The sequence below is a fragment of the Balearica regulorum genome, chromosome 4, assembly GCF_011004875.1.
Source record: "Balearica regulorum gibbericeps isolate bBalReg1 chromosome 4, bBalReg1.pri, whole genome shotgun sequence".
Lineage (NCBI taxonomy): Eukaryota > Metazoa > Chordata > Aves > Gruiformes > Gruidae > Balearica > Balearica regulorum.
This window is the reverse complement of record NC_046187.1, coordinates 142,762-168,107: the sequence shown is the minus strand read 5'-3', so window position 1 is coordinate 168,107 and position 25,346 is coordinate 142,762. Positions and strand designations below refer to the sequence as shown.

The 25,346-nt window shown below is 44.2% G+C and overlaps 1 protein-coding gene and 1 long non-coding RNA gene across 3 annotated transcripts in view; one reads left to right on the top strand and one right to left on the bottom strand.

Annotated features, from left to right (window-relative positions):
- The window catches only part of ANTXR2 (ANTXR cell adhesion molecule 2), a 116,669-nt gene that overhangs the window by 80,496 nt on the left and 10,827 nt on the right, over positions 1–25,346 (bottom strand). For both annotated transcript variants that reach the window (XM_075750786.1, XM_075750785.1), the window contains exons 4-9: positions 22,888–22,969; positions 21,751–21,858; positions 21,585–21,653; positions 20,662–20,742; positions 3,880–3,940; positions 2,788–2,883 (exon numbers count right to left, since the gene is read on the bottom strand). In XM_075750786.1, coding sequence (XP_075606901.1) covers positions 2,788–2,883; positions 3,880–3,940; positions 20,662–20,742; positions 21,585–21,653; positions 21,751–21,858; positions 22,888–22,969 — 497 coding nt within the window. The remainder of the gene's footprint in view (positions 1–2,787; positions 2,884–3,879; positions 3,941–20,661; positions 20,743–21,584; positions 21,654–21,750; positions 21,859–22,887; positions 22,970–25,346) is intronic.
- Positions 1,952–20,694, top strand: LOC142601602 (uncharacterized). Its single transcript, XR_012835105.1, has 4 exons — positions 1,952–2,369; positions 19,271–19,380; positions 19,705–19,848; positions 20,576–20,694. It is a non-coding gene; the product is annotated as an uncharacterized LOC142601602 (long non-coding RNA).

Sequence of the window (25,346 nt, the reverse complement as noted above, 5' to 3'; positions counted from 1 at the left end):
ATTTCTACCATGGCAAAGCAGACGTGCACGTGCCATACAGCTATAAAAGACTGAGCAATCAGAGAAACCAGAGTCCGAAACATTTCAATAGCTTATTTAAAGAAGGCAAAGCGCTTCAGACATTCTGGAGAGACGCTCATCTAAGCTGTTAAAAGGGCTTTTTTCTAGGTAACTTATGTTTACGGTGAGAACCACGCTCCTAATACCTCACCTAGATCTGATGCAGAATTTGAAGTCTGTTGCCTCTTGTTTTCTTCTCAGCGGACTGGGAGAGTCCAGCTCAGCCCTGCAGCAGCCCATACTTAACGGTTGCTTTGGCAATCCTTCCTTTCCTGTAGATGTAAGAAACTGACCTTTTCTGTCCTTCCTTAGAGCTTGTCCTTCCTTGCGTTCTGGACTTCTGCCCTTCCTTGCCAGCTTCCTCGAGACGCTCTCCCGGGTGGATTCATCCCCCCGCATGGGATTTCCTCGGGGCTATCGTTAGCAGCGCAGCACGGCCCCGAATTTGAACCGTGCCGCAACCTACCAATCATTACGTACCGTAAGCCTATTTGGTGTATGCCGCTAGCATTGCTACTAAATAATGCCAACGTTTTTAGCATGGTAGTAGCACCCGCCAGCAGGACAGAGGAGGCTTACGTTTGTGATGCGTATGGAAAAGGGCTAAATGGCAGTACCTTAATGCGCTCCGTCAAAAGATCCTGAATGGTGCAAATGCCACTATGAACGTAACCATATTGATGCAAGCCTCAAAACGCTCATGTGAAGAAGGTATGTGCTATTGTTCTAATTTTCTAAGTGGACAGACTGGGGTGTAGAGAAGTGACTGCTCACGGTGAACAATGAGTCAGGAGCAAAGCAGACATTAGAACTGAGGAGTCCTGATGACTTGCAAACCAGCCAGGTACATGGCAATTTAAGTTCCCATTATCTTCAGCTCATGTAACTGATGTCTCAAGTATTTACCTTAAATAGCGAGAAATTAATTTTATTCACCCAGAACTAAACTAGTTTGTTTTCCCGCTTCTCCAAGTAAGAAAGCTACATCGTGATAATAAATACACAACTGCGGCGATAATTTTGCCACGTTTCAGATTCTAGCATCATAGGATGCTAACTTATGCAACGAGTTTGAATAAGCAAGCTACAGTTTAACATAGGAAACCAAGGTGACCATTTTAATGGAATCCGAAGGGAAATTTACCCAAGCAGAATTTATTTACACAGGTTGCCTTTATGCAGAACTACTGTTATTCTTGCAAATTATTTCAGATATTTCACAGGCGGGAGAGATTGGCAGCCCATTCAAGTATATATGATATCCAGAGTAAGGAAGAAAATGTACTAGAAACACATGTTCAGTTGGGTACGAATTTAAGACAGGCTAATATAAAAATCAGACAGTGGGTAGGGAAAAAATTAGTTCGGCTTTTTCTACAGGTCCATTTTTGGTCATTTTCCAGTCTGACTTGCTTCTGAGGGATACTGCTTAGAGCAAGAAGTTGGATGTACTTATACTAGCCGTCCGCTTTAGTTTCTGGATATAAAAAACGGCGGAGGTTCCCATTAATGACATGTTTTTCACCACCATCTACCTTGTGCCAGTTCAGGGAAGAGAGCAGCGCAAGGACACTAATGCAAATTCCAGCGTGACGTTTCATCTGCCCTGCTGCAGTTAGTGCACTGAGCGAGAGAAGACCGAGTCCTGAATATTATGCTGAAAATTAAATTCTCCGTGAGGATACTTAATCAGATAGCGAGAAGAAAATGGTCTGCGCTACCTCTCAATTACTTCTAGAGCTTTTTTAACTTCTGCAGCGTTTCACTCGGAAAAATTTGCCCAGTGGTATTTGTAGTTTGACAAAGGCGTATCTAAGTGTTGTAACATCTGGCCAACGGTGAGTACTAATAATTTTTTTTTTTTTTTTTTAAAAAAAAACTCTCACTCATCTGCACCGCTCTCCCCGCCCCCCAAAAAAACCCAACAAAACATAAAACTACCAAACAGATAAAGCTACAGGGAAAGTGCCTGTAAAAGATGCCATAGTGAGTCTGCCTGAAACAGAATTCCTTTCCACAGGCCAGGAAACTAGAGCCCAGCTACGGATCTGGTTGCAAAGAGACCCGCTCCTGGAGGAGAGTGCTGCTTGGGACACGGAGCTGATGAACCGTGTCAAAATAAAGGGACAAAGTAGTACCAGCCGTTCTGACTTGGCCTTATCCTATGCTGTTGCAGGAGCTCGAGGAAGAGGACTGATTCCATGTCACGGAGGGGCACCCAGGCCCTGCCAGCCCCTGAAACAAGCAGCACAATGGCTACGCATCTGGTACGCCAGACAGAATGGGCAGAGCTGCTCTCAGATAATGAGGTAAGTGCGCCTTGGAAAATAGTGCCTCTTGGAATCGTGATGAGACCCTACGTCTTAGGCTGGGTCTTCTTACGAGAAGGGGCGCTTGGTCGGTATGCTCTGTGGTCATGTTTTTTTCACTGGCAAACATCTGCTTACTTGAACATCGGGAGCCAGACAGTTATCATCATGTCAATTCATCCAGCCAGCTGGGCTGCCGAACACAGGTCACACATTGCAGCTAACGGCAACGCGTAGCAAATTCAAACCACTGAGCACGCTGGGTGAAATAACTTGCATCCTCTTACTAATCCTCAGAGCCTTCCTGTTTTCCTCCTCTGTGATATTTTTGTCTTTGAATTAAATGAGGTAACGAGAAGCAAAGTAAATCACTTATTAGGAAATACAAAGGCAGATCATCTCAAACGTCAATACTTACGAATTGTAGTTCCGTTCACTTGATAGGTACAAGTAACGCTGTCGGTTTTCCCACCGAGGGTTAAGCCACTTCCTCTAAGAACGACTTGAAACTCCTCTGGAGAGAAAAGCAAAATCACCAATCTTTAGTGCGTTGCACTAAGTTAGACGAGACTTTCGGTACAGCCTGCAATAAATGAAGCACAACGTAGTAACGCTTCAAACTTACGCAGGTCTCCTTTTTAACTGACTGTTGGTACAGCATTCTTCAGTTAGGTCGCTATAGGAAAAATAAAGGATCTGTCCCCAAATCTTTATCACCAAGGCAGCCCTATTAAAATGGAAGTAGCTTCTGACTATCGACAGGATCCGGGGCTCAAGATGCACAGCAAGACACGGTTTCTCAGTGAATGCTCTGACAAATGAGAAACCCGGGTCTCATAACAAGACGAGTCCCAAACCTGGATCGGGCCCACTTAAAGTGCCACATGAGAAAACATTTCTCCTTAGTACTTATTTCTCTGCAAGTTGCGTAAGGGCCACGCTATTTGTGAATTGCACAGAGGAGGAGTGAAACCGGTTTGTTTACTGAGGCCGCTGATTTCATTGAGACGAGCCGTGTTTTTACAAAAATGTCAAAATAAGGAGATTTTGCAACTACCTTATTTTGATTGGTCTCAAACTATGCGTGGATTGCGAAACCCAGAAAGAAGACAAGCCCTTGAAATTTTGTGCTAGTCTTGTACTTAATAAATATATTACCACTTGCTGCATAAAAATGCAGTCAAATGCTTTACTGCTTACACTCCGCAGATTTGGGGCAGGGCACGAGAAGTGTTGTCATTAGTTTATGTGAACGTACGTTATCGGGATTTCCAGCGCTTAACTCCGTGACCGCACCTAAAAGAGTATGCGAGCGTCACAGAGTAAGTATCGTTGCTTTGAATGTGAGGGCAAGTGCAGAGCACGACCGATCTGATCTTTCTTAAACTCCCTGAGGAATTTTTAGATGAAGATGCTTTATTCTAGAGACCCGTGGGGTTTTTCTTGGGTGAAATAGGGAAATCGCTGTCCTATAGTAATTGAATATTATTTTAAAATTACAAAAACCTACCTCCCACGCAGACACTGGATGGCTCCAAATAGAGAATCTCAGTGCACGATTGCTTCAAAACCTATTGCAAAGGAGGAAACTAGTCACACGTAGGTACCAGAGTGCTATTTCAGTAAGAGATGCTATTTTAAAGCGAACGCTCATCCCTAGAAGGTACACATGCACAGCTACGGGTTTGATTTGCATAAGTCTGACTTTGCAGGACATTGCCTTGACCACGTAAAACTTCTGCACGCCTGCACAGTCAAGTGTGCTAGGAGTTCTTAAGACTTGGATTAGTTTGTTAAATCCGGGACAGTCTTCAAAACGTAACGATGTCTCATTTTGGTGTTTAAGTTTCTGTCCAGATCCCTAACCTGATTTTCCGTGAACCCCAGTCCTAAAGTTTAAGCCAAAAATTAGTCAGAAGGAGCCTGATCCAAAACCTAATCCGGTCAAAAGCAGTCTTCCAACAATCTTGCGGGTCAAGCCAAGCGCACGTTATTCCGAGCGCTGGCATCCTGCCCTACGTAAAACAGAGCGAGAAAGCACGGCGTTCTTGACTGCGCTGCCTTCTGTCGGATGGTGGTTTTTCCACTGCTGTACCAGTCAGTCTGCTTTGTTTCTCCAACCCGTCAGGGAATATTCTTCCAAAAGGCTGGGACAAAACAATGCTCCTACAGGTGACGTAGAAATACAGGGGAGGGAACGTAAGAGAAAGGAGGAATTGGACACCTTTGACCGATTTGTAGTGACAGAGGTCTCGGACGCTACCCTTAGTTTGAGCCAAGTCACGTTTTACCATTTACAAATACGTCAAGCGAACAAGTTATCCGTGGTCACTTGAGCAGAGGCGTAAGTAGCACCCAGGTGTTGATTACTGCAGACCGCTTCATTTTCCATTAGAAAACGGTGCATCTCAGAAGGAATGGGACAAGCTTGTCTGATTGTAACTGCTGCTGCTATCTGAGAGACCGTAACTCTTCTCCCACTGCTGGGATCTCGGTCCCACAGCAGGGCCCCATCTCGTACTTGTTGTTCTCGTCCAGGAAGGAGCTGTGATACCTATTACCAAAATGGTAATCCCCCCTTTCTAAGCAGGTAACGGGATTTCTGCTGACTCTTGTAGGGTTAAACGTACACAAACAATCCACCATTTAACTTCCTTCTACCTTTATGTGATAATGTACGGGGTTTAATTTTCCTCTCGCTCAGAAGACTTTCACGATGTCTTTATTTAGCTTTCGCTGTGAGAAGTGGTATATTTTTAGCAGGCGTTCATATATAATACTATGTCACATCAATTCAGGTCCCTATAATCACGTGCGTAGTAGAAAGTCCTGTTACTGTCCCCTCTCTCCCTCCATTGGCCAAAACTGTGCCTGCTCCTCAGCTGGCCCGTCAGTAAACGTAACTCCGTCTTAACTCTTAACTCCTTTTCCTTTCCTTTAAATACATCTCTTGGTTTTTTTTTACTCTGTCTACTCTATTTGCTAGTTACTTGTGTTGCTACGTATCCAGGACCAGTAGAAACAATAACATATTTGTCATTGTTATGACAAAAAGCGTGCCAAGCTCCAAGAAAAAAGAATAGCCTGCCTCGTTTAACGCTTTGCATATTACCTATCTCCCCACAAACCGTTGGGCTCCAGTTAATCTTTTTAGTGCTTCAAAACCCGTTTATAAACATTAAGTAGTATTTAAACAATAGAGCCCTTACAGGGGCATACATTTGCATGAGACCCAGCCGTAGAGATCTTTGGAAAGAATGTAGCTTGAGGTTCAGTGCAAGTCAAGCAGTTTATATTAGCTGAGGATCTCATCTCATTTCCAAAAAAGGACTTAGCTTTTTGATTCCTACTTCAGTGTGCTGAGAGCAACTGTTATGTAGTTGGTTGGGTTTGTTTTAGGTTTGGGGGGGGGGGGGGGTGAAGAGAGGAGGAGAGAATGAGAGAATATTTTATGCAAAATAAAATACAGAAAGAATAAAGCATTTTATTCCTTCACTGTAAACACATGTTTAGGTTTGGGTTTTTTTTTTTTCTCTGAGGAGACCGAGTCAGATGAATAGTCCAGTTTAAGTTAATGAGACTGTAGACGTGCTTTCGTACGAAGTACAGATCTAGCGGTTGGCAGTATCGAGGCCCGCTAAATTGATATTTTTTTTTTTTTTTTTTTTTTTTGACCAGCACTACATAGCCACTACGTAGCACTATCCTGTCCCCGTTTGCCTACTGTCCGAAGTAGGGCCACGTTATCTTTCAAAAAGCTTCCGGATAGTCCATGCTTCAAAAAAAAAAAAAAGATAATGGTACAGAAACCTGCCTTGTCCCTCAACATCCTTCCCTTCAACAACAATCATCAAGTAAACTTAAGCAACCGAAATAATAGAAACCATGTAAAGAATTGACTGGAATGAGGCGGAACCAACCTAAAAGTATATACATAGCTCTCTGCTCAACTTTTTATGTACTGCGTTCTTCTGAACGCTCCCTCTAAGTAGCATTTGAAACAATATGCAGAACTGAATTTTCCATTAATTAAGTAAAAATCAGAGCATTCTCGCAAAGGGTCAAATCCCATTAACTGTACCAAGCACAAGCCGCTTGAATGGTTTGGCTCACGAGGATACGTGAACTAGCACTTAGCTGTTCGCAAAGGAAAACGTGAAAATATTTTCCGAGACGGCGGTCGCCGCTTGTTCTTTCGTATGTGGGAGAGGAGAATGTATTTTTTGTATCTTAAAAGGATGTACAGAAAGTTGTGGCCTTTCTTTACTCTCTTTTCTTGCTTTGCCTCACGCTCTTTTCTGTCTGTTTTGATCTTTTTTTCTCTCTCTTTCCGTGCAAGCCGTTCCTTCCAAGCTAGCACAGTGCACTCCAGTACAAAGCTCATCGCTTTTCTTTAGGAGGAATGATGTGAAGGCATCTTTACCCTTTTTGCTTTATGATCCCTGTTCATTATTTAATATGCCTTCATATCTCTAGATCAGGGCTTTTCCTTTTTCACCCTTTTTAGCACCCCTGCAGAATGCTCTTTCAACAGCAGCTGATAAGGGATTCTCCAAGGTGCACGTTAATTGTCAAAGTTCCTCTTTGCAAGACGTCGGTGCTTTAGCATACAGTTGAAAGGGGTAAGCGGTGGGCTCGCGCACAGCTGAAATCTGACATCCTTGCCGGTGCTTCTGCAGCCCCAGAGGAGGCATCTGACTGGTCTTAAACGTAACAGCTTTTAATGGAGCCGTCTGGTATGTGTGTTAGGGATGCACATTTAACAGTGGCAACATAGAAACCAAAGCGTGCTTATAATTTCCCCTCCCTTCTCCCCTTCTCCTTTTAAAAATTTAAAACTAACTTTAAACTATCTCGCTGTGGAAACCTGGGCTGCAAAGTCAGCCAGATCGAAATGAACTCCGCAAAAATCTGTACTATGCTCCCTCTTTCCCAGTTCAGGATAATCCTCGGCCAGGCTAGTTAAACACGCTGCTGACATAAAATATATTGAAATGAGACTATAAATTGCTTTAGTTTAACATCATGCAGGGAGACATTCAGAGAGTTGATGTCATCCATTTCATTTCCAGAGCTCCACACCAAATATGGGGCGCTCTTCTCCAGGGCTTCCAGAGGCTTTCCTTCTAGTCACCTCCCTGAATCCTAGCTGTCCCAGAAGGAAACGGTTCCCCATAAACCAAAGTGCAAAACAGAGTTGAAACCTGTCAGCCAGCGCCCCGTCGTCTCAACAGCTTCAGAAAAGGAGAACTGGGGAGAAACTGCGGAGTGGTTCCTCCTTGTCGGAGACAGAACTGTGCTATGTGGAACTGGTTACAGCTGGAAACACAGAGGCTAAGCAAAGTCGAGAGGATTGCATCAAAATCAGAGCTGTGAGCTTGCCATTTGAATGCTTGTTAGGAAGCATGTGTGCCTGCTGGAGAAAGGCAGTAGAGTTCTGCTCTTCAAGGCAGTCCGTCTCCTGCGCTTAAAGAAAATGGGACGTGAAATTCAAGCCCCAAACATCCTCTCGTTCAACAACAAAACAACGGACTGCTGAGGAAACGCTCTTTTGTAGCTCCTCCACGTACATGCTTTGTTACGTCACTGCCACGTTGCAGCAGCAGTAGCTAAGCACCTAAGCTGAAAAAACCACGTCGTTACGCAGTTTTCTACGAACAGTCATTACAACAGCTACCCCAGCAACAAGCGGCGTGAACGCTCTGAGGGTCGGCCGAAGGCAGAGGAGCCTCTTCGGCTTTTAGTGAAATCACGTCTTATGGCTATTAAGTGAATGGATACTGTATAGTATCCATAGCATTTCTCAGTAATGCAAGTTAATCATTTCAGAAGGCTTTTGATAGCGTAAGTTATCAGAATAAAGGCATCCGAGATATCCCTCGGGCACTCAAAAGCTAAATTCACCTTTGATGTAAACTCACCGACGTACACCGCAGTTCTCTTTGGCCAGACGAGCTCTTGTTGTCTGAAAGGGTCGCTCATAAATCAGCTGCTGGACTGCCCGATTCTGTCTGTGCGCCAGCTATCGCATTCCTTGTCTGCATGTGTAACGCCAAGCGTGTGAATGCTCTGTTGGGTACAGCGGGATGAGATCCTGCCTTACAGTTAAAGATGTCCCTTGCTGGATGAAGGCTTTGACGTCCCATACAGAAAACTAGTTTCAGCTTCCTTCCACAACGGTCCCGTAGCATCTGGGGTGCACGCAGCTCTCGGAAGCTCTGTCTTTCAGAGGAGTCTCTACATACTCAACTCTCACTGTCAAATGCTTTCTGTCAGCTCAATAACAACAGCGAAGCATGCCGCAGTCAGAACCGGAACCGTTTAGCTCCTGAACCGGCTAACTGGCGTTCAGAGTTTCTAAGTCCTGCTTTATCCAGTTGTCACCTATCTCCATCTCTCGAGCTACTTCAGAGGCTTACAAGCCACCGAGGGTTTTGTGTTCAATGTAAGCTTCATCTTCCTCAGGCACAAACAAATACGCCTGTAAATTTCTCTCAAAACAGTTGTAGAAAGTCCATCGCTCTATCGACTTTTCAGTTTGGGACCACTTTCGACCTAGCAAATTTTTTTCTGAACAACCGAATTGTTAATCGGTACTTAAAATCCGTATCAATCCTTATCGGCGGCCTGGATTTCTGTGCCCTTCCTACTAGAAGGTTCCCAAAGGCTGGCATAACTTCGCAGCCAGCTTCCTAAATAAGCGGTTTACCACTTTTGTCATTAGTAAAACATTTAATTCGATTAGAGATGTCTCAGGTTCTGACCTGTAGGTGTCTCAAATGAAAAACAGAATCGTGTTTTGTTCGACGTAAGCTGCAGAAACAATACACCTATGCAAATAATGACATTAGCATAGAAAAGGCAGATGTCCCTGCAACACCTTGCAAAAAGGCAGCCAAATAACACGATGACGTAAGGCTCACCAGCGCTTGCAGTCTTTGCAAACTCCACCTCTGTTTATAAATTTTGCTTTGTCACAGAGCTTGCCCCTGCTTTAGGCGAACATTTCTTCCCATAGAAAATATGCCTTCTGCGTCGTCCGGTAGCTCTTTGTCACAGACGGGGCCCAGCTCTGCTTTGACTCCCTTGTCACCCTTGCTGCTGCCTCTTAAAAGTTCTCGGAATTTAAACAGTGAAGTAGTACGGCTCCTGCAGCTTTTTAAGTATTTTGACTACCATACGCTCAGAACATACTGCGGAACAGAGCTGTACCATGCGGTACAGTGTTACATGCAGGCTAAAACAACAACTTTCCCTTCCAGCACTTCAATGAATTCCACGTTCCAAGAACTTGTGAGAACAATGCAGTATTAACGAGCCATGAGCAACCCAACTGTACATCAACAATTAACAGAATACGCTAAGCGTCAATTTCTTTCACAGCACCGTTCGATTTTGCTTAGCCCCAGTACGCAGTTCAAAAGTTTTTGGCAGCAGTCAGCGCCATAAATCGTAACTCGCGTGGCATCCGTTCCTCCCCGGAACTGTACGCTGAGGTCGGGATTTGGGGCAGGTTCTCGGCACAGCTGGATTCTGTTTTGAACCGCCATAACGATTTTTGAGTCTACTGTTCTGAAACTAGAAAATGATAGGTGGATGTTTAAGGTGTTTGCTTCCCGGTAAAAAGATTAGTATCACCGTGAACTGCTGGAGGAAGAGAGCTCTTTGACACGTTTTGATCAGACTCGGCACCCTATCGTATTTGACCGCTAAGGATTTCCAGAGTCACTGGTGGCCTTTACTCCCTACGGTTCAATTTCAAACATGTCTTTGTTTACATCGGTGCTTACTGGAAGCCGATCCCAAATCGGGCTGGTTTGACTCTTTACGGGGGAAGGCAATATGGTTCTGTCAACAAAAGCGTATGTACTATAATAAAACAAATGCCTCTAACTTGCTATTTCCAGAACTAAGTTTTAAAGAGGAAAAAAAATGTTCACTTTAAAAAATAATCTTATTTGCTATACTCACGTATGGCAAGACACCTGCAAAACATGCTGACAGTGCAATGCAGTCACTTCCACAGTCCGTGTGCAAAAATATATTTACAGCAGCATTAGCTCCTGCTCGTTGCACTCCGAGCTTGCGCCTGGAGCACTGCCTATCGATTCGCCGCCAGCCGGTCACGCGTACGCTCGCTGCAAAATGCGCCCTGCGCGATTCAGATGGCGAAACGGCACCAAAAAAAAAAAACCAAAAAACCCTTAAATGCTACTCTAACAGGAAACTCGAGACGGTGGCTTTTTCTGTGGAGATTTCTACCTGCTTTTCTTTCCTCTCTCCCTTCCAACAGGGAGGTTAGCATTTTTTTCTAGGGATGCCATAAACGCAACACCTAGCGAGCAAAATATAACCAACCGTGAGGAAAGCACATCTAGGAACCGTGGTAAACCGCAAAGATAATTAAAACTGGAGAATCTATGTTCATAGCGTGACACGCAAAGAGAGCGAGCGTGTTTTTCCTCACGTACTGTGCCAAGCACGCGCGCGCCTCGGTTAACCGTGAAACCCGCACCATCGCAAAGAGCAGCGTCTCCTTTAGTTCTGCCCTCGATCGAGATAGAGCGGTAAACACGCTCGAGTTAGCAACCTACAACCTTGTAATTCTAACTGCACGTCACAGATACTTAATTTGATAAAATGTACTGAAAGAAGGGGGACGGGAAGGGAAGATGGCAGAAGCAACATCTAACTCGCAGAACGGTGTCTGAGAGGGCCCTGATAACATGAGAGTATTTAAAATGACCTTTAGCATTACTAGTCTCAGTTGGATATGTGCACATAGGCAAAGCCTCTTTTGATTGACAGCTGTGATACTCGAGTTCTGTGAGCTGTTTCCTGATGAGGGACTGTCTCCACCTTTTGGCCCCCGCTAACACCCGGTCAGGGAATGCCACACACCTGTACAACTGGGGCTGGGGAGCAGCTATTTAAGTGGTAGGCAGGAAGAACGCTGCTTGAATGATGGAGCGTAGCAGTGTGCGTCAGTGGGCTCTAGAAAGTCTGGGTTAGAGTTGCGTGGAACTGCCTGAGCTTGTCGAACGATGCTCCTGATATCGTCTCTTCCCTGGTAAGTTAGTATTTTCCTAAGCTTCTTCCCGGCTTGGAGCTGTAAAGCTCCTCAGAGGAATGTGTAATGAAAGCAGTGGTGTGCTATTGTTTGGTTTAGCTATTACGAGCTGGGTGGGTCCAGCAGCTTGTCTGACCTATCAAAACTGACTTCATACAGGTGCTGTGTTTAGTTACTAAAATGATTTTGCTTTATTTGTGCTGACTGGCTGAATTAGGATGGACCTTAACCTGTGTTTCTGTGTTGTTTTATTTTTCTATCAGTCATTTAGAAGTACTACTGGCAGCTTTGTTCCTTTTTTTTTTTTCCCCCCCGTAACTTGAAATGTTTTGTTCCTACTCTTGCTGAGGCAGTAAAAGGAAATGAAAGTAAAGCAGGAGGTGTTTAATTGCTGTAATGGACTCACGTGCTATTTTTCTTCTAGAGTGAGTCGACAGGTTAGGTTTTTCTCATAGTGAGTTCTCTGACCCTTACAGTATGTAAAAGTGAATGTGTGTGCAATCAAGGCGGTGAAAAACTTAGGCTGTATGTATGCTGGTATCGTTACAGGTTTCGCTCATTCGCGAGTCGTTGCTTTTTTCGCCTGAATAGGAGTTGCGCCCCCTTAGGCTGTGGTAGAGTTAGGCTTTAAAGATAAAGACCTAGAGTAGGTTACAAGAGAAAATGACTATAAGTAGGGCCCTTGATTTAGCTGACTACGTTTGAGTAACCTTAAATCATACTCAGGCTACTTAAGTTAGAAGCACTTTCACAGCACACCTTAGGCTTTAGACAGGCCAGATTGTCCATACAGCAGCTACTGTTTAAACTCCCTGAAGTTAATTGTTTGTTTCCAAAATGAAACCTTCCGTTGTTCCAGATACAATGACGCGGATCTTCTGACACTAATCTGAACTTAATGAAAAAAAGAGTATTTTAAAAAATAATTTAAAAAGGGGGATCCTTTAAAAAAAGGGGATCCATATGCAAAATGAAGTGCTATACTATACCGATGGGTCAGTCTCCCATCAAGCGTCTCTAGTATATTAAAGCAAGCCCTATCGTTTCCCTTCTTTTTTTTTTTTCCCCTCCCCCGTGCTGATCTGTGCGGAAAGCAATGAAGCAACAGGAGCACCTCACGCTAGACGGCAGACAATCGATTCGTGATAACTTGGGATGAAACGCGTGCTTTCGTAGGAGATGCCATTTTGATGCTTCTCTCCAACAAAGTCATGGGAAAGGAACTTAGAGCAGTTAATACTAACGGGATCCACCTCTTACCTGCTGCCAAACATCTGTGCTCTTAACTACAATTCACTGCCAATTTCAGCCTACTTCCCGACTCTGTTGGGCAATGCCTTCGACAGAGGGCGGGGGGAAGGTTGCTATCCTGTCCCCTATCTAAATGAAAAAAATCGATGAGACATATGGTATTGCATAAAATAACCATCAGAGAGAAGCCTGGTGCAGTGTCAGGTTAGTGAGAAAATTCTAATTATACAATGTCTAAGCGGTACCTCATTTGCAGTCACTGAGTGAACCAAGCGTAGATGACAAAACTGTGGGTCATAAGAGGTGCGTATTTTAACAGCATCAGAACCTTTACCCCCAAATTACTAAAAACAACCCTAAACCCATTACTTTTCAAGCAATGTAAATAAGAATCAAGACAAAGTGTTACTTTCCATAACCGGGGAAAAAGTTGTTTGGGCTATCTATTTATTTTTTAATTAGTAAGGAAAATCTGGCTCGAAGAAACTTACTGCTAAGGAAACACAAGATTTCATTTGGACTTGCGAGCGCTTCGTTTTAAGGAAGTTTTACAGCATCCCTTATGTAACAGAACCGATAGCCACGCAGGGATAGCTGACAAGTCAAATCCACATCACGAGGTACATGCGTGCACACACAAACTGGAACCACGTCAGTTATGCTGCTGGCTTATCAAGGGCTCTGTTCTCCAGGAGAACATTATATGGTTTGTAGTATGTCAGAGAATGTCAAATTAAGGGCTGCGCAGCAGTGAAGGGTAGAGCAGAAAGCATTCTATTCCAGACCATTGATTCCTTTTAACAACTACATGCAGTAATTCCCAAAACTATCTACTCGGTCTCAATCGCATGGAAAACATAGCGCAACGTTAGTTCTAAACCTTGCACCCAGCGCAGCTTGAATGTTAGACCGTCCAAGAGGATTAAAGATGATGACTGATTTAATCAGAATAATTCTTTTAATGATAACTTGTTGCATTTTTCCTCCCCCCACCTCCTTAAATGTTTAATAGTTTGCTTCCTGGATTCCCAGCGCATAAACCGAGCATATTTTCTTCCTACAGGAAATGATCCAATTAAGTTGATGTATAATTGATAATGAACTGTTTAAGTTGATTTTGCTCTTGAAAAATCCTAACAGGCAGTCAGTTGGGTGACCCTCCTTCCCTCATCTGCAGCTGACGGCCATCACGGAAGGAAAAAGAGGGGAGCAGACTCGGCACACGCTAAGCAAAGTAGACTAGGGAGGAATTTCAGCTCTAATGAGCCGAGCTGGCTCAGGGCAGAAGTATCGACTACTTTAAGATAACGTAGTCCCTGATTACTACTCAGTAACCGAGTTGCTTGCGACTTGGGCGCTGAGACACAAGCGGTTTAGACAGAAGAGGCTGAGTAAACGTTCGCATTAGAGACATTGCGCATTGTGAAGTGAACGTCTAACCTTGGAGCGCTAACTGTTGCGGTTGTTAAGTTTCCCGCCCTCCGTAAACAGGAACTCTGCCCACCTGTCTCGTCGCCTTACAGCAGGTGACGGTGGGTGATGCCGATTGACTCGTACGAGTCTAATAATTCCCTATCACCCCAGCGCAAAAGCCAAGTCAGACCGAGGCAGCGCTGCCCATAGCGTATCTAGCGCACGAGGCGTCAGGTTCACGGAGAGGCTGGAGCGCGTTTTTTGTAAAGTCACTGCGGTAAGTTTCACAAACCTAAAGGATAAAATTGTTCTTCAGGTGAAACAGCTCTTGCCTATTTCAACGTAACTGTCTGCCACTGGCTAGATTTTGTTCTTTTCTCCCCTCTGGCTCCCAAGTCGCTGTCCAACGTGGGTCACTTAGCGCTCTCCCTGCTGACTTTTTTTGTTAGACTGGAAGGCGTACAGGTCTGCTTTTCACCCAGTCTTGTCAACGGCCTGTGTGGCACCTCTCTGTGAGGCGGTGGGGTACAACCGTAGTGACAATGACTGTCGCCACGTTCAAGATGAGAAGCAACCGGTCAGATATCGAGAGCTGTAGAGCGTGCCGCCGCCGTGTACGTTTCATGCCGTGGTTCCCTTTGGGCCCCGCTGATCTGGCCGTCGCCAAGCCAGGTAACTTAAAGGTAGGAATGCGTCGTTAAACGCACGGCGACTGATACGGGAACCGCCTAACTGACGTAGAAACCCCCCCCCCCGGATATTCAGTAGATAGCCTTCACGGTAGTTCAAATGAATCTGAGTGCTAGAGGGATCTTGCCGACTGCTCTTTACAACCAGAGCAGGCTTCCGTCGTCCATCATCAACAAGAGTTTTCCCGGAAGGAATTTTTACAATTGGGCGGTAAGATTTTTATAGCGCTACCTGCTTATACTGCTTTAGCAAGAGTCTGCCACTGGGTATGTTACCAATAGAGGTTTTTTTAAAGGACCCTGGATGCATTTAACGCTTTGTTCAGTTTTACTGTTCCTAGGTGTGCTCGTTTGATCGCTCTAAGTAACTCCGCTTCAGCCTTGGAGCTTCTATCCTACAAACACTACTGAGGTCTCCTCTCCCACAGGTTACCCTTTTACCACGAGGTGGATACTTGAGTACATAGCGAGAAATCTCGTGGTAAGGTACCACGTAGCAAGTGGCGCTACTCGTTTCAGCGCAGGCGTTTTCACAAAAAAGCTGTGCCTGGGAAAAGAACTACTGATGTATTCCTCTGTTCTTCCCCAAATCGTTCCTTGCTGTCGTACCGTCCCTTTCCCCTCGCAGTTACGCCGTTAGCCGTCTTCCGGTTTCCTGCAGTGAGATCTGCAGAGCTGAACACAGTAGTCGAGGTAGAGCTGCAGGGGGGCTGTCCGCAGGCAGTTAGTAGCTTGCTCTCCCGGGTCCTGTCTCTCTGTACCTACGCTGGCGTTCGAGACTTAAGGAGTCTCTTAGTTTGTTACGAGTTTATCTACGAAGTGGAAAGTTTTCTTGGACAAACTTAGAACTTTATGCTAAGGGTTAGGGTTTTTCCCTTGGAGGCAATTTAGCTTCAATTTAAAATGTTCTAGGTGATGCAACTGCTCAGCTTATAGATCTTGATTAATTTTTTTTGTCCGGTACGTTTAAGGGTGGTTTTCCCAAGTAAAATGAACAATTCAAAACTGAGCACCTGAAAACTGAGCAAGCAAAAAGAGAGCTTAACAATCCTTCTACTTCTAATCCTTCTGAGGTAGATGTCTTAAGAAATCTTGTAACAAAGATAAAACAATTCGAGACTGAACTCTTTTTTTTTTTTTTTTTTTTTTAAGCTGATGACTACCTCTTAAGTTCGGCGTGTATCAGTTCCTGTACTCTTATCTGATAAGTTTTTGTGGGGTTTCTTAAGTACCAAATATATTTTAACTTCCTGTATTAAGTGCTGCCAACTCACTTTAGTATAAAAATGCCTTTAAGTCTACTTAGAACTGTCGCACGCTCCAATAATGTTACTCAAGTGAGCTACTTTAATGTAACTTTTAAAGGCACAAGCCTTGTCCAATTCTGCCTGCAGAGACAACCGGACAACTTTCACAAATCAGTAGGATTTGTGTTAGCTTAAGCGAAAGGGGAAGCAGGGATCTTTCTCTGGTTTTGTTTTTCAAAATGTGGCACATAAAAGCGATTCGGATTTGCTGAGCTGTGCAAACCACGTGCGCGGAAACGTGCCGTGAGAGCGGGCAAACGTGAAAAAAATTCAGGAAAAAATGGAAATAAAACGTCGTACTGATTTACGGCGGACTGTTATGGGAACGTTACAGAAATGTCAGCCTTAGGAAAGATATTGTCTTGTCTAAAGACTGCGTGTCTATGAATCGAGTGGTACCAGCACCTCGGCTCCTAGCTGCTTCATGTAATTGCTTCTCAGGATTCCTCCATTCACCGTTTCGCAAGTGATCAAACAGTTAATAGCAGTGTTTAGAACTGCAGCATTTCCTGCTTTTATGAATACAAACGTCTTCTGCTCCCCACCACCCTTGACAGGGAGTCTAATGCTGGTTTTTGCATGACAAAGGAGACTTTACCTGATGCCTGAGACATTATCCAACCCTCTCAGGGCTGTCAGACCCACGGGCCGTAGTCACCTTGCAGAAACGGATCCCTTAGGGAAACCGTGAGTCTGAGCTATCTAGTAAGCACAAAGGCTCCACGGTTTCTTCCGATGAAAGCGCCGGTTCAGGACTATATCTGGTTAGATGCGAGGCACTTGAATTAGCTTGCTGACACACTGCTAGCTTATAGTTCAGCACCCTCGTAACAAGCCATGTGCAGCCTCACTAATGCTCCCCCAAGGCCAGGTGGGAAGGTGCTATTTTGGTGATGACAAACTCAGGTGTAACAATGTAAATGGTAAGTTCTCGAATGGTTCTTTTTTAAATGGGTAAAAAAAAAAAAAAAAACTAAATCCATATATATAGGAAAGGAAAGGAAAGAAGAATGCGTTTTGTTTTCTTGTATAGTACTAAACTGTGCCATGGTGATAAAAATTGTGCTCTCCTAAACCCTTAAGGTTCACACTGCGATAGCTTGCTCATGAGGCCGTGCTCTGTGTAATTAGCAGCCAAACTACATCAGTAAACTCTTCCTGATAGCATAATAACTTGCCTTGAGCATTTTTCTTTTAAGCTCTAGACTTTTGCTGAGATTTATTTACCCTGACAATGCTGTTGAGTTACTACTCCGTAAAGTTAGCTATTAGCAACGCCAGAAGAGCTGGAAACTTCACGAAACAGTTGCCTCTTTGCAGAAGTCTGTATGGAGTTTCGAATTGTTAGTTGATATTATTCAACAGAAACGCAACACAGCGTGGCGGTGCTTAAATCCTTCTTCCCTTCACTGGGATTTGATCTGAACCGAGGAGGAGGTCAAAACGCAATGCAACCTTTTCAACATCTGAGCTAGGTTATCTCTAAATGCTAATCTCAACTGCGTTGAATGCTAATCCCTGGCCGCTATTAAACGTATTTTGAGTATCTGTCCAAAGAAGATAAATTGGAATGATTGCTTAGACTTCAAACCATTGGAGAAGCAGTTACCAACAGATACTCTTTGACACAGCTCGTCACTCTTTTTGCCATCCACAAATGAAGATGAACTGCTCAGCCCTCCTGGACCTTGCTACCAGTATAACAATGTAGCAGCCAAAAAATTTCACAGATGAGTCCGGTAGAGGCTTCGAGCAGCTCCTCCGATCGTTCCTACTGAACGGTTTTGTGTTGCGGTTTTGCTCGAGGGCTGTAATTGCTGGGTCGCTGCCATTTCTGTATACGGTATTTTTTTCTAAACGAGTAGCGTTCAACAATGGCCAGCTGGAGGGTTTCACAACCGTACCTTTGACGCTGCACTTTGAGCAATACTTCTGTGTGTTTGTGACACGGGTATTTATTTCACTTTGATCTGTTCTGAAATTAGATTTCCCTTTTATGACAGAGTGTCTCTTTGGGCCTATATTTTCCAGCAACTTGCAAACCGAAATGGATTTATAATCGTGAATAAAAAGGAAAACTGTGACTATTTCATGTTCAATTAGATATGCTTATCAATTTTATAATGCAATGAGAATGGATTGTCACAATCGGTCAAACTCCTTCGAAGAAAACTGAGTTATAACTACAGTATACTAAAAAATGACATTAATACAGCCACCACACGTGCATTTAAAAAAAAAAAAAAAAGAAAAAAAAAGCCTATCTATGGATACTTGCGTGCACGCTCTGTGGTAAAACAGGGGTGCTGGCAGGGTGTCATTCTCCCGCCGCTTCCAACAAATACGTTTTATGTGCTTACTAGAGAAGAGGAGAGTTTCGAAGGCCTTGACATCTAAATGAAACTCGAGTTAGACTGAGTGCTTTTCAGAAAGCAGAAAACAATATTCAAGCCTCTCAAAGCTCTCAGGAGCTATCACATCACTAGCACTAACTGTTTTTGTTTGATCCTTTATCCCAACAAATGAGACTGATACAGGTAAGACTGAAGTCAGCTGATAAGTTTCCTATCAGAAAGGCCTTCTCATGGTCCTTTCTTTATCAGCTAAAACATTTTGCCACTGCCTGGACAGAGAAAACATAAGAGGGTTTTTTTAACGGACAGAAATACGCAGTAAGCCAAGCGTTGAAATGTCTATTCCAGCTACAGTCTGTTAAATAAAACCCGAAGCAATTCAGGAGTTCAGTCACCGTTCAGAGGGGCAGACAACGCAGTAAAGCTGCAGAACAGCGTACCCGAAGTTTGCTTTTCCTGTACAGTCCCCGTCAGTGCTAAGTTGTTATCTTAAAACAAGGTGCTGCCATTAGCATGTCTGTTCTTGCTCTACAGCTACGATATGCACAAATCTGGGATTTTTACGCCTGAGTTTTTCACAAGTGCCAGAGGAAGCTGAACTGAGGCTTGTGCAAGCACCATCTGCCAAATCTTACCAGAAAAGATTCCCTCCCTCTGTCCGCAAAGAAGCGAAGGTGCTTGAAAGCCCTCGGGAGGTATAAAAGAGGCAGACCGGCACGGCTACTAGCCAGACTGCCCAAAAAGTACCTTGGCTGAGACTGGAGGGTAACGGGACAACCTGCAGGTTTTGCCAATCTTCTGTGTGTTTGAATGACAGATTCCTCAAGCTGAGCTCTTCAGACATCTAAAGCGATCGTACTCCTGCTGCTTCCTCGGAGAGCAAGAAGAGTGGACAAACCTGACTCCTCGGGAAGGTCGAATCTGCAGGTCAGTGACCCTTGTCGGAGGGGAAACTCTGAACGCAAATGTCTTCAGTCCTTTATCTAGTTCTGTCTTGGCATACGTGTTTTGAAATGCGCTATCCTTGGAAACTGAACGTAATCGAGTGGGGTTAAACGTTCAGCTGTAATAAATAAATCTATCGCTGGCGGTTTCGATGTCGCGTCATTTTGCACTAGCAGAATGACCGATTCTTGTAAGTCTTTAACGTGGCATAGAGTGAGATTTTTAAAAAGCAGTGCTACATGGGGCGTACTACCTTTTGAGGAAAATAAATGTCACAGCATTAAAAGGTTGACTGTATCTCTTTAGAATGTGCAGGGAAGATTCTGAAATGACATTTATTTTAAACACGAAGCAGCAGCAAACTCAGTTGTTTTGTTATGACATTAACTTCCACAAAAACTGCTCTATTCAAAGGAAGTGATAAATTCATGACTGCATAATATCCTGTATGTGAGTAGTATCCTTTCTTTAATTATTTTTTTTTTTTAAAGGAAGTGAAATGAATTAAAGTGGGATCTCTCAGAAGAAGGATTTCATTATTGGTTTTGACTTTTGACAGTAAGCTTTTTTTCCATCGTGCTGCCTACACGCAGCAGCGCTGTTAGGCTTGCGTAAAAGACGCAGCCTTTAGTTTAAAATGAGGCAAATAAATTAGGTCCCCACAACTAAAGGCGTCCTCTTGACGCATGGCTAAAATACTGTCAACCCACTGATGGCAACTAAAATGTTCCTCTTGGTTTGATCCCCTCTTGCAAATCAGTCATCGGTTGAATGGCCTCGTCTCACTGACGGGAGTTTCTTGTGGCATGCTGTATAAAAGTAACTGAAAGCTTTGTCGCTTACTGAAGAAACAAGTTGTTAAAAGTCTAGGCTAAAGTATGTATGCAGAAGGCTTCTCTGTATCCAAAGATTTGGGCGATTCCTAAATTGCACTCGATCCTAATGATTTGAACCCGTTGTTCTCGAGTCTCTTGGAGTAACGGTCTCGATTTGTTTCAGACTAAACCTATAGCAGCCATTCCTCAAAGCATCCCCCTCAAACTCGGTGCACTAGTGTAGAGTCCTCAAACTCCGCACAAGGTCTGAGCGTGAATAATTGCAGGAGAGGCAGGCAATGTTAATTTACAGAACTGCATCTCTAAGCTAAGGAGAGAATATATCGCAATTACTGATTTAGGAACCAATTCTGCCTGGAAAAGTAAATGGGACCGGAGAGTATGCTGTAATCTCGAGGGCATGTTAAGCCTATTGCTTGATACTCACGGAATTGATAATCCCCTTGAGTGCTTGGAATCCTCCAGTGACGGGGAAGACCTGCTCTTTCGTGTCAGCAATTTTTTCCAGCTTTGGAGAGAAAACGCATGCGAACACGTGAATCGTTTGGTAAACTAAATTTATCACGCTGCTTTTTGCCTTTAAAATATAAACGGAAGTCTAAAAACAGCTCCCATCAACTCTGCGAAGAGAAGGAAAATTTGAGGTCCCTCACGGCTAACTATGACTTTACTAACTAGGAGGACTTAGTGCAACCTGCTGTAGCTAACAAAATGGTATAGTGGCTAGCCATCGTGCCAAACCACCAAGCTAAAGAAACCTTTTAAGGCCTGTATCTTGGCAGTGATTTCATAACTCTTTCCAGGATTACCTTCCCCGTTTGCTCTGCCTTCCATTAAAAAGCCTTTCTACGCGCCTTCTGTAGTAAAGAGTCTTTTGTATCCTTCTCCATTTAAGTCACTTAGACCGCACGAGAATAGCTACAGCCTTCGTTAGGACGTAGAGCGACTCTGGAAGAGCTTTCGGTCAACGCAAGACATGGATCCTTCTTTGTTTTTCTTATCCCAAGGCTGTGAAGCACGCTTTTTGAACCTTGTCTATAGCTACTGCGGTCGCACAACCTGTAGCCTAAATCCGTCTGCCATCTTATCGAAAGGGGTTTCGCCTGCATCCTGTCCTGCTGGCAGCTACCGGTTAGCAAGGGTATTTCCGACGGGTCTTCTCGGCAGTGAGAGCGACGCCCGCGCGTTCTGTTTATGTCTACGTACGCATCTGACTGTCTGCTTCCTGAGCCAGAGAAGACTTTATGCTGCCTAATGTAAGTAGAATTAATTTCTATATTACTTCACATTAACGGTATAAAACCCCGTGACAAGGTACTGCCTAGTACTCTAAAATAGTAACGTTCTTACCTGTTCTTGTACAAAATCGAGGACGCCGACACAGTAAACTCTAGCTCCCAGTTCTCTGGACTTCTTTGCCTGCCCCAGAATAGAACACAGGAGTAAGCGTGTTTTCGTTCGACAGGCAGCACCCAAACTCTTCAGAGCATAGCACGCGTTTTCACCTAGCTCCCACCTCTTTCTCTGCATACAAGGGAATCTGACCATCTAGCTTCCCATCCGTCAGTGCGATGATGATACTAGAAAACCTCGAGGCTCCTTGCTTCGCAATTTGCACGTTGGCCTGAAAACAAAAAACATTTATCCGGCTTAAAATTACACCTGAACTTTTAACCGAGATGCATCTTTGAAGTGAACGTAGCATCTGAAATAACACTTGGCCTCATTTTCAAACCCATCTTTCCTGACAATCCTCTGCCTCCCTGTAACTCGCCACTGAGAAGGAAATCCTTCATCGGTCTTTTCCAGTGACCGGTGAGCCCATCTCCAAAGTGCTGGGGTCACTAACTGATCAACCCTTAGAAACACTTGATTCTTTCAGGACAGATACTCTCGGAGTTGTGAAGCTCGCTTCTCTTTAGATGCACCGTACGGTTTCCTTTGCTATCCTTTCCCCAGATTTCAAATGCCCGTCAGTAGGTTCCAAGGAGGAGAATAACAGGTTAAAACTAAGTTTTTTTTTTTTTTTTTGAACGGCAACAATGTTCCGTTTGCCTAGCTCTTCAGCCCGCAGACTGCAATTACAGATTTGGTTCCCTAGGCATAAAGGAAGAAAGCGAGTTTCTATCTGTAACGGTGAAAGCTTAGGTCCTCCCGTCATCCCTCACCTTCAGAGTCCGAGTCTTTCAGCAAAGTTGCAAAGTATACTTTAGCTGTAAATCTCAAGAAAATATAAGCAGTTGGGAACTCGAGAATTACGGTAGTCCAAAATTAAGACCATTTGTCCTGAAAACGCTGGTCTGTGCGGTAAACTCTCCGTAAGCACCTGCTCTAGAAGGCTCGCAGCTCGCATTTTACCATGTAATTGGTATGCTGCGTTCGCTGTTAAATTCACGACAAAGACCTGCTCTCTGCCACGAAGGATCGGGTCAAAGAAATTCCATATGGCAATTTTCTACGATGGCTAATCTTCTGCATGGGATTTGCATAGTATCTGGGCGATCTTGGGACCACTTAGGAAACCGAAAAGATTTGACTGTAACAGACTGAGGCGTACGATCAATCCATTTATGTTACAGGCTGTTGTTGCTGCTGTTATCCAGAGGGTGAGAACAGAGGCTATTTAGATTGCGAGAAGACGATTAAAACCTACCTGCTTTAATCCTTCGTGTATATATGTGTCCCCTGCTGGTTTTACCTCCTCCAAATCCTTAAGACCCTTCTTGATTTTCTCTCTGAAAACAAAAAGGTAGAAGACTGTTAGCGTGATTTAAGTGGGGAAAGGGGTTGCTTTATTCATGGAAAAAATAGTATTTGTCATAAAGGAGATCGGAAATGAAAATCCGTAAAATAGAGCATTTAGCTGAGACACCGTGCGGAGGCAGATTTCGTATTCACGACGGAACCGGCACTATGGTAACAGATATTTTAGACCTAAATAACACAATATGCCTCAGTGAGTCAAAGAGCTAGAATGAAGTAAAAGGTTTCAGACGGAGCAGGCGTCGCAAAGAAGCGGCAAAGCCTCAGCATTAAATAGCCCAGTGTAAGTTCTGTTAGATTAGGTCTACGTTGCTCAAGGAGATCGACTTGGTTTCCAATCGCGCCGCAATTACAAAAAGAAATCCCCTAAAGCAGCAGTTGTATTTCTAGAGAAACCTTCCGTGGCGATATCCAAGTATTTAATGGGGTAGGACAGAAGTGCAATAATTAAAATTTTCTCTCTTAAAAAAATAAGAATCGATAGGCAAACGCAGCGTTTGCGAGACACCTCTCGTAGCCACGGAAAGGGACTAGTGTTAAGGATACTTTTGGGGGGTTGGTTGGTTTGTTAGTTTTTAAAACTTTTGGCTGTCGTTACCTTTCTGTGCGACCTCTGACAAGACGTCGCGCTTAGACGGGTCACAGTTCACTTAGATTTAACCGGAGGATAAGGTCGTGCCGTGATTTCTCGTGGGCCTTTAAATAAATCCATCTTTGACTGCGAGACGCTGGCTTTACTATGATGGTAAGACTGGAAGCTGGGAGGTAGCATGAAAGCTATGATTTCCAGGCAAATCAGGACGAGCGGGTAAAAAGAGGCGGAGAGACTTTACTGAAAGAATCGAATCTGGAAGTTCTTAATTCTCATACAAGCAAAGTTCCAGAGAAGCCCGTGGAAAGTTGTGCTAGGAAAGGACAAGTCAAAGCTAAGTAGGGAGAAAATATGGGCCAGAATATATAGAACGCTATAACAAATATAGGTGACAAAGAGGAAACGCGCAGGGGTGAGGAGATGAGGGGAAAATACATCGCAGGATGCGTGAAAGCTTTCCTTAGGGCAAACAAAATGAGAAAGAATGCATATGCCGCTCTGCCCGAATGCCACCCACTAGTCATTTGTTCCACTGATGGGCTTCCTCTATGTTTAGAAGCTCTGTTCCAAAGTACAATCCGTAGCTGTACCAAGCTTCCAATCACGGGATGGACAGATACAGTCGGGGAGGGGGAGCGCGGGAAAGAGAGGGAAATGAGGCACTGAATATATGGAAGAGAGCAAGTTACGTAAGATAATACAATCTGTTTGATCCAAATATTTTACGTTCGGCATCTATAGAAACAACTTGAAACTGATTATGTACGAACGCAGATTATAAACCACATACTTAGTGCTTGCCAGAAATGAGTGGCAGCACATCACAGGCGTTAGTGTTCTGCTGCCAAGAAACAAGCAGCAACTGAAGTCCCGGTTTTCTGAAACAGATTTCATTTTGCAAAAATAGCTTCTGTACAATCAGTTCGGTTTTATTTATCTAAAATGCCTTGCGACCCGGTCACACAGAAATCTCTTGTGTTTCCGGGCCTCTGCCTACAAGGGGTTCCAGGAAAAGCTTTGGGAGCCTGAGCTTTTTTAACTGCATTTAATCAGTCACCATCCCTTTGCCTCAGGGCACATCTGTACTAGATAGGCCCAGCCAGATGCGAACAAGCTCCACCCGTGCTCCGAGTCAGCCGGGTACGAGCGAGTCCCGGTCTGGATCTCACGAGGGCAACGCGGGCGCAGGACTTGAGGACCCGGCAAATGAGCCCCAGCAGACGGCAGGAGAGGTTAGTTCAATTGCGCTAAAACTCGCGCCCGGCCGGTTTGGAGGGTGGGCGCAGGAGCTCGCGTCTGCCTGAATCGTTCTGATAATGGGACTTTCTTTGGTCAACCAGCTGTAGCGCTCTGAAGCCCTCCTTCCTGCTCGCTTCGGTGCTCTCAAAACTCTCTTTTCTTGAGCTTCTGTACTAATTTTTTGTAGCTGCAAAAATCCACAGAGAAGGTCTGGTTTTAGAACTCATCTGTACTGCAATAACAGAGCCATGACCTCAGTCTGGGGGTCTGGACGTTACCGCAGTACAGTTCGGTAACGGTGATAAAGGCTGAAGGGCCTTGGGCTTGGTGATTTAAGTCAGACAAGGGAGGCAGGTGGAAAAAGCAAAACAAAATCAGCAACTTGCAGCCCGTGTTTGTGCTGAACAAGGACAAATTTAATATCTCTTCCTTGTGCGGCATATGCGCTGCATCACACGTCTGTTTTTTAGAAAAGGCACGTCTAATTTTTGATAGCTACCCTGTCTGTTGTCTCCTTT